General features: G+C 44.9%; 1 protein-coding gene across 2 annotated transcripts in view; it reads left to right on the top strand.

The window, feature by feature from the left end:
• Positions 1–1,402, top strand: part of LOC141053869 (uncharacterized) — a 125,213-nt gene extending 123,811 nt beyond the window's left edge. The window contains exons 4-5 of one of the 2 annotated variants that reach the window (XM_073551012.1): positions 74–133; positions 971–1,402. In XM_073551012.1, the coding sequence (XP_073407113.1) occupies positions 74–133; positions 971–1,089 (179 nt within the window). In that variant the 3' untranslated portion in view covers positions 1,090–1,402. The remainder of the gene's footprint in view (positions 1–73; positions 134–970) is intronic. The other variant, XM_073551013.1, reaches the window with a different exon arrangement.
• Positions 1,403–15,078: the final 13,676 nt, after the last annotated feature.

Genomic DNA, 15,078 nt, shown 5'->3' with positions numbered 1-15,078 from the left:
AAGCTCCTGTAAGTGTAGTATGCAGTGTAATGAGCAGTGATATCAATTAGTGTATTATCTTTTCATAACCAAGGGATTCCCAAGAGCACTGCCGAGGATGAGGATTCACATAGAAAAGACAAAGTTTCTAAAGGTAGAGAATCTTCTAGACATTTCTTTGTATCAGTCAGGAGAATAGCCGGGGTTAGTACTAGAGGAACGGATCCAACATCAAAATCAGGTTGCACAATGGTGTTGTGGGAGAGGGTGCACCAGGGGCAATAAACACGATAACGTCCAGCAGATGGCTGCTACAGTGTATGGGAAATTAGTTAGGGCCCAGTGCATACCCATTGGGAGCTGAATGTTGTCCTGCCTTTGGTCCTTCTGACCAACTAAATCATTGGCCGGCAAGCAACACCTAATCTGGATACATAATGCTTACAGGCCATGAGGCAGGCTACAACCACAACTCTAAGCAGAAGGAGGCATTGCTGTCCGGTTCAGGTGCTGCCTGGTGTGTTGGTGACATTGACATCTGCTCTGACAGTGGATACAGACGATGCTGGAGTATGGAGCACAGTCAATGGTACTCGCGTCCTTACTGAGGGTCTGATCGGGGGACGGAGCAGGACACATGGCGGTGGTCAGTTTGGGTTGGGTGGAGTAGTTACTGGTACTCGCGTCCTTAGGGTCTGATTGGGGATGGAGCAGGGCAGATGATGGTGGTGGTCAATCTGGGTTGGGTGGAGCACGGTTCCTGGTACTCGCGTCCTTAGGCTCTGATGGGGGACGGAGCAGGACGCATGGCGGTGATCAGTCTGGGTTGGGTGGAGCACAGTCACTGGTACTCGCGTCCTTACTGAGGGTCTGATCGGGGGATGGAGCAGGACACGTTAGTGGTCAGTTTGGGTTGGGTGGAGGTCTCTTTTACCACCGGTGATATTTTGGGTCTAACGTTTACCTGATCTCCTGAATTTCTCTCCTGCAGAATTTTTTTGGGAGCAGTTGGTTCCGCACGTCTTCACGCATGGGGTGGTGTGTGTCCTGTTCTCGGTGCTCCTGGTGTGTTTCCTCACTGACCTCTGGAAATTGAAGAAATACTCATGAAGAAAGACTGAAGAATAAAGAGGCATCATGGAGAGTGGGAGGCATGAAACCGCGCCAATGTAACGCCACTGACAGTGATACTGCTGGAGCCAATGTAACGCCACTGGCGGTGGCACTGCCAGAGCTTACAAGCTTACGTCCCACCATAGTTACAGTATGTGTGACCATATGACTAATGTTAGGGCCCCTCAGGTACATCCAAGGGGCCCGGGCTCAGTCTGATCCTCTTCTATAGGATTCTGTTCTGAAAGTGATGTTATAATATTAAAATCAAGCAAAGCAGCTGACAATAAATGTTTTACTGAAATAGTGATACATTCTGCAAAATATTGCCAAAATATTCCTGATATGCTCATCATAGAATCATAGAATTATAGAATGGTAGAGTTGGAAGGGACCTCCTGGGCCATCTGGTCAAACCCCCTGCTCAAAGCAGGATTCGCTAAATCATCCCAGACAGATGTCTGTCCAGCCTCTGTTTGAAGACTTCCATTGAAGGAGAACTCACCACTTCTCGTGGCAGACTGTTCCACTCATTGATCACTCTAACTGTCTCCTCCCATTCAGTTTCATCCCATTGCTTCTAGTCTTTCCTTGTGCAAATGAGAATAAAGTTGATCCTTCTACAATGTGACAGCCCTTTAGATATTTGTAGACAGCTATTAAGTCTCCTCTCAGTCTTCTCTTTTGCAAACTAAACAATCCCAAATCCTGCAACCTTTCCTCATAAAGAAAAAATAAAGACGCGCACTCGTGCTGTAGGAGGAGGTGCTGACTGAACGTGGATATACCACAGGTAAAAGTCAACGGGTAGACAGTCACACTCAAAATTGAATGTCACTTGCATCAGAGTCATTAAAGGAATTATTATGATTTTTATTTATTTTTTCAATAAATCAAAAAAAGTGAAAAAACACCGCAAACAGAGATCAGATTCCAAACATGAGTATTACACGGTTACGTTTCGACCTATACCTAGGTCTTTCTCAAACCATACTGCAAGATAAAAATGCAAAGAAAATTTTTTTACCACACTATACAAAGTGATCAAGATAATGTACAGAAGGCTAGAGACATAGTGGACATAAATATGTACAAAATTAATAAAATTTAAAAAGGGTGTATGCTGAAAACCCTATAGATACAAAATATATAAACATCTATATGTGCACACATAGGACTACACATGGATCTGCGCAATAACAGGAATGCAGTGTAAGACAAGAAGATGGTCATAGGAGATATTGCAGACTATTGGCAAACAAATATACAGTACTAATCATAATGTGCTTGGATAAATGGAAAACGAAGCTGGGTGGTGGAGAAAGGAAAGTATAGCAAACATGAGATACTAACCTCAATAGGAGTGTCAAGGTATATGGAAAGAGGACAATTTTTCAGAGTCCCAAAGTAAGGGCTGTGGGAAAAAAGGAGAGATAATAAGAAAAAAGGAACAGAGGGTAAGCAGGGCGCCAGGGGGTGCTGCTGTACTGACCTGTGGCAAGAGAGCGGCAGGGATCTGCGGTGTTGTGGGTGGAGGCAAGAATGTCTTGGTGTATGTTGAGAGTCACTATGAGGCTGGGAGGAGGGGAGATTACGGGCGCTCTCCTCCACCACCCCGCTTTGGTTTTCCATTTATCCAAGCACATTATGATTAGTACTGTATATTTGTTTTCCAATAGTCTGCAAAATCTCCTATGACCATCTTCTTGTCTTACACTGCATTCCTGTTATTGCGCAGATCCATGTGTAGTCCTATGTGTGCATATATAGATGTTTATATATTTTGTATCTATAGGGTTTTCAGCATACACCCTTTTTAAATTTTATTAATTTTGTACATATTTATGTCCACTATGTCTCTAGCCTTTTGTACATTATCTTGATCACTTTGTATAGTGTGGTAAAAAATTTTTCTTTGCATTTTTATCTTGCAGTATGGTTTGAGAAAGACCTAGGTATAGGTCGAAACGTAACCGTGTAATACTCATGTTTGGAATCTGATCTCTGTTTGCGGTGTTTTTTCACTTTTTTTGATTTATTGAAAAAATAAATAAAAATCATAATAATTCCTTTAATGACTCTGATGCAAGTGACATTCAATTTTGAGTGCACCTTTCCTCATAAGACAGGGTTTGCAGACCGGTCACCATTCTGGTCGCTCTTTTCTGAACTTGCTCCAGTTTGTTGATGTCTTTTTTAAAATGTGGTGCCCAAAACTGGACACAATATTCCAGATGAGGTCTGACCAAAGAGGAGTAGAGGGCAATAATGACTTCACGTGATCTAGACTGTATGCTTCCGTTAATACATCCTAGAATTGCATTTGCCTTTTTTGCTGCTGCATCACACTGTTGACTCATATTCAGTCTGTGATCTATTAGTATACCCAAGTCTTTTTCACATGTGCTGTTGCTTAGCCCTATTCCTCCCATTCTGTATATGCTTTTTTCATTTTTATTGCCCAGATGTAGTACTTTGCATTTTTCCCTGTTATAAACCATTCTGTTAGTTGCTGCCCACTGCTCCAGTTTATTTATATCTTTTTGAATCCTCTCTCTCTCTTCTCTAGTATTAGCTATCCCTCCTAGCTTTGTGTCATCAGTAGTGTTGAGCATTCCGATACCGCAAGTATCGGGTATCGGCCGATACTTGCTGTATCGGAATTCCGATACCAACTTCCGATATTTTTTCAATATCGGAATTCGGCATCGGAATCGGAAGTTCAGTTGATTGACGGCCTGACGTCATCATGATGCGCGGTGTGTGCGCATCATGATGCGCCGTCATTTCGGGCCTTCCGAGGGTCTCTGCCGGCCTGCCGGGGGGCTGTGCCGGCCTGCCGGGGGGCTGTGTGGACTGCCCGGGGTCTGTACCGGCCTGCCGGGGGGCTGTGCCGGCCTGCCGGTGGTCTGTGCACCCTGTGGGGGTCTGTACCGGCCTGCCGGGGGGCTGTGCCGGCCTGCCGGGGGGCTGTGCTGATGTCCGGGGGTCTGTGCAAGCATCGTCCGATGGGACTACAAGTCCCATCGGGCGATGCCTGCTACCATGACAGTGATTGACACATTAGCCAATGATGGGACAGTAGTAGTCCCATCATCCGGCTAATGTGTTAAATGTTAAAAAAAAAAAAAAAAAAAATACTACATACATACTACATGCATGCTACATACATACTACATGCTACATACATACTACATATATACTACATACATACTACATACATGCTACATACATACTACATGCATGCTACATACATACTACATGCTACATACATACTACATGCATGCTACATACATACTACATATATACTACATACATGCTACATACATACTGCATGCTACATACATACCACATACATACTACATACATACTACATGCATGCTACATACATACTACATATATACTACATGCATGCTACATACATACTACATGCTACATACATACTACATATATACTACATACATACTACATACATGCTACATACATACTGCATGCTACATACATACTACATACATACTACATACATACTACATGCATGCTACATACATACTACATGCATGCTACATACATGCTACATGCATGCTACATACATACTACATGCTACATACATACCACATACATACTACATACATACTACATACTACATATATACTACATGCATGCTACATACATACTACATGCTACATACATACCACATATATACTACATACATGCTACATACTACATACATACTACATACATACTACATGCATGCTACATACATACTACATATGTGTGGGAATTTCCCACACAGCAATGGCATAAAGTGAGACTAGGGACTTTTTTTTTTTTAAGTGGCGGAGGAATACAGTGCGGAAGGATACCTACCTTCCGTCATTGGATTCCTGCAGCCCGTAGAGAACGGCAGCATCATCTGATGCTGCAGTTCTCTACCCAAGATCGTCGTGGGACACACTCGTGGACTGCTTCGGATCGTGGGTGAGTATTTTTGTGGTTTGTTATGTTAATATTTATTCCGGAAAAGACAATGGCTTCGGGGAACAATGTGACAAGTATTGGTAAGTATGTTACTCTATGTTATATGTACTGTATGTCTATGTATGTATTGTATGAATGTATTGTATGTATGTAGTATATATGTGGTATGTATGTAGCATGTAGTATGTATGTAGTATGTATGTAGCATGCATGTAGCATGCAGTATGTATGTAGCATATATGTAGTATGTATGTGGTATGTATGTAGCATGTAGTATGTATGTAGCATGCATGTAGTATGTATGTAGCATGCATGTAGTATATATGTAGTATGTATGTAGCATGTAGTATGTAGCATGCATGTAGTATATATGTAGTATGTATGTAGCATGTAGTATGTATGTAGCATGCATGTAGTATATATGTAGTATGTATGTTGCATGTAGTATGAATGTAGCATGTATGTAGTATGTAGTATGAATGTAGCATGTATGTAGTATGCATGTTGTATGTATGTAGCATGTAATTTTTTTTTTTTTTTTTTTTTTTTTTTTTTACATTTAACACATTAGCCGGATGATGGGACTACTACTGTCCCATCATTGGCTAATGTGTCAATCACTGTCATGGTAGCAGGCATCGCCCGATGGGACTTGTAGTCCCATCGGACGATGCCTGCACAGACCCCCGGAGCCTGCACAGACCACCGGCAGGCCGGCACAGCCCCCCGGCAGGCCGGCACAGCCCCCCGGAGCCTGCACAGCCCCCCGGCAGGCCGGCACAGCCCCCCGGCAGGCCGGCACAGCCCCCCGGAGCCTGCACAGACCACCGGCAGGCCGGCACAGACCACCGGAGCCTGCACAGACCCCCTGGCAGGCCGGCACAGCCCCCCGAAAGGCCCGTACAGACCCCAGAGAGGCTGTACAAGGGCAGGAAAGGGTTTTTCTTATTCCGATACCGGAAGTCCCATAGACTTGAATGGGACTTCCGGTATCGGAATCGGCGATACCGATACTTTTTTTAAAGATCGGCCGATACCATCCGATACGATACTTTGAAGTATCGGACGGTATCGCTCAACTCTAGTCATCAGCAAATTTTATCAGTTTGTCCTCAATTCCTTCATCTAAATCGTTGATAAAGATGTTGAACAATACAGGGCCCAGGACAGAGCCCTGTGGTACCCCACTTGAGACATTCTTCCAACTGGATGTGCAGCCATTTACGACCACTCTTTGGGTCCGATTACTAAGCCAGTTATGAATCCACCTAACAGTTGCCTTGTCTGTGACTTTTGGATATGGGATGGACCCCATTCCATCTTAAAACAACCATAACTACAGTAAACCCAGGCACTAGAAAAAATACACAAAACACACTATTTTGGTTTTCAAACTGGCCACAGCCTTATTTAAAGCACAAGAATAAAACAACCACAGTAGGAATCAGGTGATGTGCTTGTACATTGGGATCCATACCCCCAACTGTCTGACATACACCAGGACAGACAGCCATAAAAGGGGTGGCATGCCCTGGCTTGCCATTCAAGCATAGCCAGTAAACTTTCAGGGCACCACTGACTACTGTGCTTAACCACTTTGCCCGCCCCTGATTGATGTTACCATTACAACGTCCTTGAGGCTGGCCACCAAACAGGGCCAGCATTAGGGGCAGGCAGACCAGGGAGCTGCCTAGGGCCCCACTCCCCCAGAGGCCCCCAGCTAGCGGCACATCACGCAGCTGCTATGGGGCCCATGAGGCAGGAGGGCCCGCCAACTCCCCCGGCATCTGCCGGTACAGTTCAAAGCAATGATAGAGGAGAGAGTGTCAGCTGATGCTCCCTCTCCAATCATTCCCCTCTGCCTGTGACACTGCGGGTGCGCGATGATGTCATTGCGCACTGTGTGCCAGGCAGTGTGTCACTATCCATTTTTGGATCTGTGGCAGATGTGGATTCTCACATATAAACTTTTTTCCTTTCAGGCCATCAGGGGTTAGGCTGAGTTCACACGTGGCTTTTTTTCGCGTTTCCGCGGCGGTTTTAACCGTGCGATTTTGCCGCGAAAGCCTGAAAAATAAGCATCCCATGCATTCCTATGGGATTCCGCAATGCTGTGCTAATGCTGCGGTTTTTACCACGGCGGAATCGCTTTGCGGTAAAAAACGCAGCATGCTCATTAATTTTGCGGAATCGCGGCGATCCCGCACCCATAGGAATGCATTGTTCCGCTTACTTCCCGCATGTGGCTGTTCACACCATGCGAAAAGTAAGCAGAATAATTGCGGATGGTACCCACGGTCCGGAGGAGAGGAGACTGTCCTCCGGGCTTTGGGTACCATATCCCTGTAAAAAATAGAATTTAAAATAAAAAATATTGTTATTCTTACCTTCCGACGTCCCGCGCAGCCTTCCCGCCTCTCTCCACGTTCTCGTTCCCAGTAATCCTTTGCGAAAATGCCCGTGATGACGTCCATTCTCGCGGGATTGCAAAGTCTCGCGGTCATTCGCGTGACATCATCGCGAATTACCACGAGACGTCGCGATCCCGCGAGAACGGTAGTCATTTCTCGCAAAGGATTACTGGGAATGAGAGCGTGGAGAGAAGCGGGAAGGCTGCGCGGGACGTCGGAAGGTAAGAATAACAATATTTTTTATTTTTTTATTATTTTTTACATTTTATCTTTTACTACTGAGGCTGCATAGGCGGCCTCAGTAGTAAAAAGTTGGTCACACTTGTCAAACACTATGTTTGACGAGTGTGACCAACCTATCAATCAGTTCTCCAAGCGATGCTACAGATTGCTTGGAAATCGCTAGCATTTTGTACGCTTGCAAAATGCTAGTTTTTCCGTGGGAAAATCGCGGGAATTTAAAATGCGATTTTCCCTCGGAATGGAATTCCGGAACTCTCGCGGTAATTTCCGCGAGAGTTCTGCTACGTGTGAACCTTTCGGATTACCAACCATGCTGAAGACAGGAGTTTGCTGGTGCAGTGGTGCTTCAGCTGAATGCTGTTATCTGGTGCCTTACTCTGCTGTGCGGTGCATTGCAGCAGAGAAAGCTAAGTGTGTTTTTTGTTACCCTGTTGCTTTTGCTGTCTGTCTATCCTTACCTTGTGTTGTAATTGTTTCCCCGGTGTTCCCTTGTTTGCTTTACCGTTTAGTGACCAACCGATTGTTAGGTCATGTCACACAGGGCCAGTCACTTTGTGACACAGTGCAGCCACTGAGACAGGAGCCAGCCTGGAGCAGCGCGGGCACGAGGAGGGGTGAGGATTGTGTTATTTTTTTAATATAACAGTGAGTACTGGACTATGGGGCCATTCTCGGGGGGGAAGATGTGGGCTGTGCTATATATACTCTGTGGGCTGTGTTATATACTATGTGGGCTGTGTATATACTATGTGGGCTGTGTTATATACTATGTGGGCTGTGTATATACTATGTGGGCTGTGTTATATACTATGAGGCTGTGTTATATACTATGTGGCTGTGTTATATTCTATGTAGCTGTGTTATATACTATGTGGGCTGTGTTATATACTATGTGGCTGTGTTATATACTTTGTGGCTGTGTTATATACTATGTGGGCTGTGTTATATACTATGTGGGCTGTGTATATGTGACGGGAGTATTCTCCAGAGCAAGGAGGGACAACAGGCCTGGGAATAATCCAACAGATTTATTGACCAAAAAACAGGAACAACACGAAGGTAATTTGCAGAGTCCCAAAATAAGTCCACAGGAAACTGATTCGGGGGCACCTCCCGACAATCCTTGTGCCAGATCACAAAACCATAGTCCTTTAAGAGTCCCAGAAATCCACCACGATCACACAGAGGCCGAAGCTTCCTCAGACAGCCTCATCCTTCTCTTTTAGCATCCAACTCACATCTGATCTTAAAGCAAGAATGTATTGTCAGGGCTCCTGGGATCAGTCCATCTGAAGGGGGGTAGGGGTCACACCTACTATTCAATGGTTTGGTCCATCAGAAGATTCTAGAAATGTAAGGGCTCCACTTAGTCTACAGGATGTGTATTGTAGGTTATCTTCTGCTTAGGAAAACAATAGCCAAAGTTCCACTAGCTGTTGACACAAGCCTAAATTAGATTATGGTCCAGGTACATCACAAGACATTGCAAAGTATTGGGGGAAGGAGACATGGTTAATTTACAGCAAATACAACCAGAGGAAAGTTAAATGACCTATTATACAAAATACAGGACAGGGCAAGACTACAAATCATGACAATCCCTTCCCCTCCTAATTTGTGTACGTACTAGGGACCTCTACAGGTCACTGGTTAAGTACACACAGGCATGGCGTAACTTACATGTGGCTTCATGCAGCCACGAATTGGCATCGTAGCTTTCCCACATCATTGCCCAGGAGAACAGCTGCAGGCAGACCACCCATCACCCCAACCAAACATCGCCTGACCCCAAAACCAAAGTTCAGATCCACAGTGGCTGTGGGAATAGTCCTCCATTGTCCACCAGCCAGTTCAATGACAATTCCAGGTCCTCTATGGATTGCCTCAGGCCGAACCACTCGGGGATCAGCCAGCGTGAGGAAAGCCCCTGAGTCACAAAATCCAACAAGTCTTTGTCCATCCAGCACGACCTCCTGCAAGTGCTTACCTCGATGAGCTGAAGTCGTCATAGCTGCGGGTCGCACACCATAAACTCCTAGTGGTGCAACATGGGTGGGTGAGGCACTAGGCCAGTCCTCACTTAGTGGTGACACGTCTTCCTCCATGGCACTTGGCTGTACATAATTAATAATATGATTGGGTACAGGATCAATCCTCATTTGAACAGCTGGGCAGGAGGCTTGCAGATGCCCAGGCTGCCCACATCGATAGCATCTGTGCTGTGTCTCACTCCATCCAATGCGTCCTCTTGGGCGAGGAGTAAGGGAACCTGCCGGTCGGCTCCCACCTGAAGGTGCTGTAGGGGTTTGAGGACGATTCCTCCATGAGCTGGCTGGACATGAGGCCTGCAGATGCCCCGGATGCCCACAACCATAACACCTGCGCTCTGCTACTTCCTCTCCTCGTCGTATTCCAGAAAACGCAGTGGAAGCAACAGGAGGCACATTAACCCAGGTATCAACACGAGGTGGTGGCTCAGAGGAACGGGGAACAATGGGGACAGAAGAACTGGGGGCCACCGGTGTTGTGGAGCTGGTAGGCCTCTCTCCATCCTCCAACAGAACTCTCCACCGAGGCTTGATGGTGAGAGCCTCATCAGCGAGAGATGCAGCTTCTTCCACTGTAGCAGGTTTCCTCTCACGCACCCATTCCCTGATCTCAGCGGGGCACTGGGCAAAAAATTGTTCTTTTAGGATAACCTGGAGACAGGTGTTCCAGGTTAAGGCCTCCTCTGCCTCCAGCCAGCGATTACATATTTGTTTGAGTCTGTGGGCATACATCTTGAAAGACACTTCCTCATTACAGGCTAAAGTACGAAACTGGGTCCTGTAAGTGTCTGGGGTCACAGCATAATGTTCTAGAACAGTCCGTTTAATCTCTGCATACTCACAGTTCCACCGAGGGTCCATAGCTCTATAGGCTGCGGCAGCTCCACCCTCTAAGAGCCCCACAAGATGTCGGACGCGCTCCCTTTCCGGGACTTCCATTAATCGACACTGATGCTCAAAGTCCAGGAAGAAGCCCTCAATGTCACCGGAAGCCTCATTAAACGGCTTGAAGTCTTTGCGGGACACTCTGGGGAGTTCCCTCATGGGGGATGCTGTGGGTACAGTCTGTCTGGAGCTTCTCGCTGCCTCCAAAGCGATCTCCCTCTCCAGCATTGCCCTCTCCTCCATCCTGCGCTGCCTCTCCTTGGCTGTGCGCATGACCTCCCTCTTATCTTCTATGGTAGCCTCTTCTCCCAGTAAGGCCATCTCCTCCTCGTACCACACAACCCACTGACTTTTTTGGGTATTTACCTCCGACTGCCGCCTTTCCTCTCTTTGCTGTGAGGATCCTTCCTCAGCATCATCTTGCAGGCGAACTGCTTCCAAAGCTTCAATCAGCTGCTCCTTGGAGAGTCCCTTGCAGCTGACTCCCAGTTCACGGGCCTTTGTTTGTAGGTTCTTTGCAGTCCAGTTCTTGTACTCTGAGGCTCTGGTTCCAGAAGTTGATGGGCCGTTGTCCTCCATTTCTTCTGCTCTGATCCCACCGCTGCCAACCAGTTTGTGACGGGAGTATTCTCCAGAGCAAGGAGGGACAACAGGCCTGGGAATAATCCAACAGATTTATTGACCAAAAAACAGGAACAACACGAAGGTAATTTGCAGAGTCCCAAAATAAGTCCACAGGAAACTGATTCGGGGGCACCTCCCGACAATCCTTGTGCCAGATCACAAAACCATAGTCCTTTAAGAGTCCCAGAAATCCACCACGATCACACAGAGGCCGAAGCTTCCTCAGACAGCCTCATCCTTCTCTTTTAGCATCCAACTCACATCTGATCTTAAAGCAAGAATGTATTGTCAGGGCTCCTGGGATCAGTCCATCTGAAGGGGGGTAGGGGTCACACCTACTATTCAATGGTTTGGTCCATCAGAAGATTCTAGAAATGTAAGGGCTCCACTTAGTCTACAGGATGTGTATTGTAGGTTATCTTCTGCTTAGGAAAACAATAGCCAAAGTTCCACTAGCTGTTGACACAAGCCTAAATTAGATTATGGTCCAGGTACATCACAAGACATTGCAAAGTATTGGGGGAAGGAGACATGGTTAATTTACAGCAAATGAATCAGAGGAAAGTTAAATGACCTATTATACAAAATACAGGACAGGGCAAGACTACAAATCATGACATATATACTATGTGGGCTGTGTTATATACTATGTGGGCTGTGTATATACTATGTGGGCTGTGTTATATACTATGTGGGCTGTGTTATATACTATGAGGCTGTGTATATACTATGTGGGTTGTGTTATATACTATGTGGGCTGTGTTATATACTATGTGGCTGTGTTATATACTATGTGGGCTGTGTTATATACTATGTGGGCTGTGTTATATACTATGTGGGCTGTGTTATATACTATGTGGGCTGTGTATATACTATATGGGCTGTGTATATACTATGTGGGCTGTGTTATATACTATGTGGGCTGTGTTATATACTATGTGGGCTGTGTTATATACTATGTGGGCTGTGTTATATACTATGTGGGCTGTGTTATATACTATGTGGGCTGTGTATATACTATATGGGCTGTGTATATACTATGTGGGCTGTGTTATATACTATGTGGGCTGTGTTATATACTATGTGGCTGTGTTATATACTATGTGGGCTGTGTTATATACTATGTGGGCTGTGTTATATACTATGTGGGCTGTGTTATATACTATGAGGCTGTGTTATATACTATGTGGGCTGTGTTATATACTATGAGGCTGTGTTATATACTATGTGGGCTGTGTTATATACTATGAGGCTGTGTTATATACTATGTGGGCTGTGTTATATACTATGTGGCTGTGTTATATACTGTGGGGGGTATATTATATTCTATGGGGGAGGATGTGTTATATACTATGGGAGGTACATTATACATTATATTCTATGGGGGAGGCTGTGCTATATACTATGGGGGCTGTATTAGATTTTATGAGGGAGGATTGCATCGTACTCTTTGATGGGGCTACATTATATTCTATGGGGAGGTAGGCTGTATTATATTCTATTTGCGGCTACATTATATTCTATGGGGGGCTGTATTATATTTATTATATTCTATGAGGGGTGATTGCATCATATTCTATGAGGGGGCTACATTATACTATATTATGGCGGCTGCATTATATTCTATGGGGGTTTACATTATACTCTGTGGGATGGCTGCATTATACTATATGTGGACTGCATTATACTGTATCGAGGACTATGGGGAATACATTATACTATATGAAGAACTATGGGGTACATTATACTATGGAAAGTGAATTGTACTACATGGATGACTATGGCGGTGCATTATACTATATGGAGCACTATGAGGAGTGTATTATACTATATGGAGGACTGTGGTGCACATTATAATATATGGAGGACTATGGGGTGTGCATTTTACAATATGGAGGACTGTGGTGGCACATTATAATATATGGAGGACTATGGGGTGTATTATACTAAACAGGCAAAATTCTGCCTATTCATTGAGTGATTGGATTGTTTATGCCGGAACAGACATCCTTGCCCTCAGCAGCACATCGCCGCTGTAAACTGTAGATGTGCTGCTGATAACATGATACTGTATGGGGACAGATTGATCTACTAGTGATTGTTCTGTCCCCATCATTCTTTCTCAGACGGTGGAACGAGGCCGGGAAACAAGTGTTGAACGATTTCAGTATTTTCGATCATGCTCATTTAGCGTCCTGAACTCAGCGCATGTAACTACAACTGAAATGCTTCTGTGTGATGTGCAATATGTCAGCATTTGGGGCCCCATTTTAAACTTTGCCTAGGGCCCCACTTTTCCTAAAACCGGCCCTGCCACCAAAGCCTAGCCTGTTCACCACTTAGTTACAATGAGTCCACCTTGTCCGCAACTTTCACCTGACTCCTAATCCGCCACCAAGAGGCCATTTGACACCTTAAATGGACTCGACCGCCATCAACGGTTTCTACGCGCTATGGAAAGGCTGTGCCTACAAGTAACACAATTCCAGAGCTCCAACAGAATAACTTTATCAATGCAACTCTACCAAATTATAATCGATAATACTGTAACTAAGTGAACTAACAGTCATTAGACATGCTGCAATGAGGATCCCGCCATGGGGGATGTGGACAGGTGGAGCCACAGTCTGATCCCTGTATAATGACCTCTGTGTCATGCCTCTATTATGCTGCAGGTATCGTAGCCAGCTCTAATAATTCACCAAGTCACAGTTTTTGGTTCTAGAAACCTCCACTATATACGGTAGCTGTGCAGGAATCATTTCTTAAAAACACTTACTACTACTGGAAAAGTGATGAGTATATAAAGAGATACTATAAATACGGAGTAGTTAAAAGCCAGACACAATATAACATCAAAACTGACCCTTAAATAACGTTCATAATATTCGGACATAGTGACTGAAATAAACCTATAGCAGAAAATTCTATGAATGCATGATGAATAACCCTGCCACGCCATTGCTGATTGTTTTAATGCACTTGATGACATTCTCCGCTAACTGCTCTAACTGGGTCCAGATCATCAGGGAAAGCATCTTGCCCTTCATGTTGATGCACACACTTTACCCTTAGCCACTCCCCCTGGCTCCAGGGCATCGTGAACAGGCATCTTGCCCTTCGTGTTATTGCACTTGATTACTTCATCCTTACTCCCCTCTGACTCCAGGGCCACTGATTCGCTATACTGTTCTTCAGTTTAATGCTTTGTCCAGAAGACAACCTGAAAACAAACAAGAGTTGGTCGATATAAACAGTCACAGTCCTCAGCATTCTCAAGTCACATGAAGAAAAGAGAGGGTCCTCAAAATGTCAGATTGTATTGAATGGATTTTTTTTTCCCTCCCCTCCGGTCGCTGTTCCTAGCTTGGAGGAGCCAATTGAAATTTATTTAGGTTTTTTTTTTTTTTTTTTTTTTTTTTTTTAAGCATGCAAAATCTGATTGCCCGGACCCCAGGGACTTTACCCTCACAGGGTCTTATAGGCTATTAGTGCTTCTGGAGACCAGGGAGCCATACCCTAATGGTCACCCTGGATAAATCGGCCACAGCAGCCCTCACTATTAACATATTTATATTACAGAATGAACATATCAGTATAACATTGACAAATAAGGAAGCGGGTCTATGGAGCTCGTGCACCAGCTTTGTTGAACCAACAGCCGCACCTTAGGCCCTCAACCGCACCACACTAGTTGAACACCCTACTGAATGACACCATCATTTAAATTGTTCTGCTGAGACCTCAGCCCAGTATGGACCCCTTTTATTTAAATTATACTCTGACCACCAAATGAA

This window comes from Dendrobates tinctorius, unplaced genomic scaffold, assembly GCF_039654945.1.
Source record: "Dendrobates tinctorius isolate UK_male_01 unplaced genomic scaffold, ASM3965494v1 ptg000172l, whole genome shotgun sequence".
Classification (NCBI taxonomy): Eukaryota; Metazoa; Chordata; class Amphibia; order Anura; family Dendrobatidae; genus Dendrobates; species Dendrobates tinctorius.
This window is presented reverse-complemented; position numbering and strand designations above follow the sequence as displayed.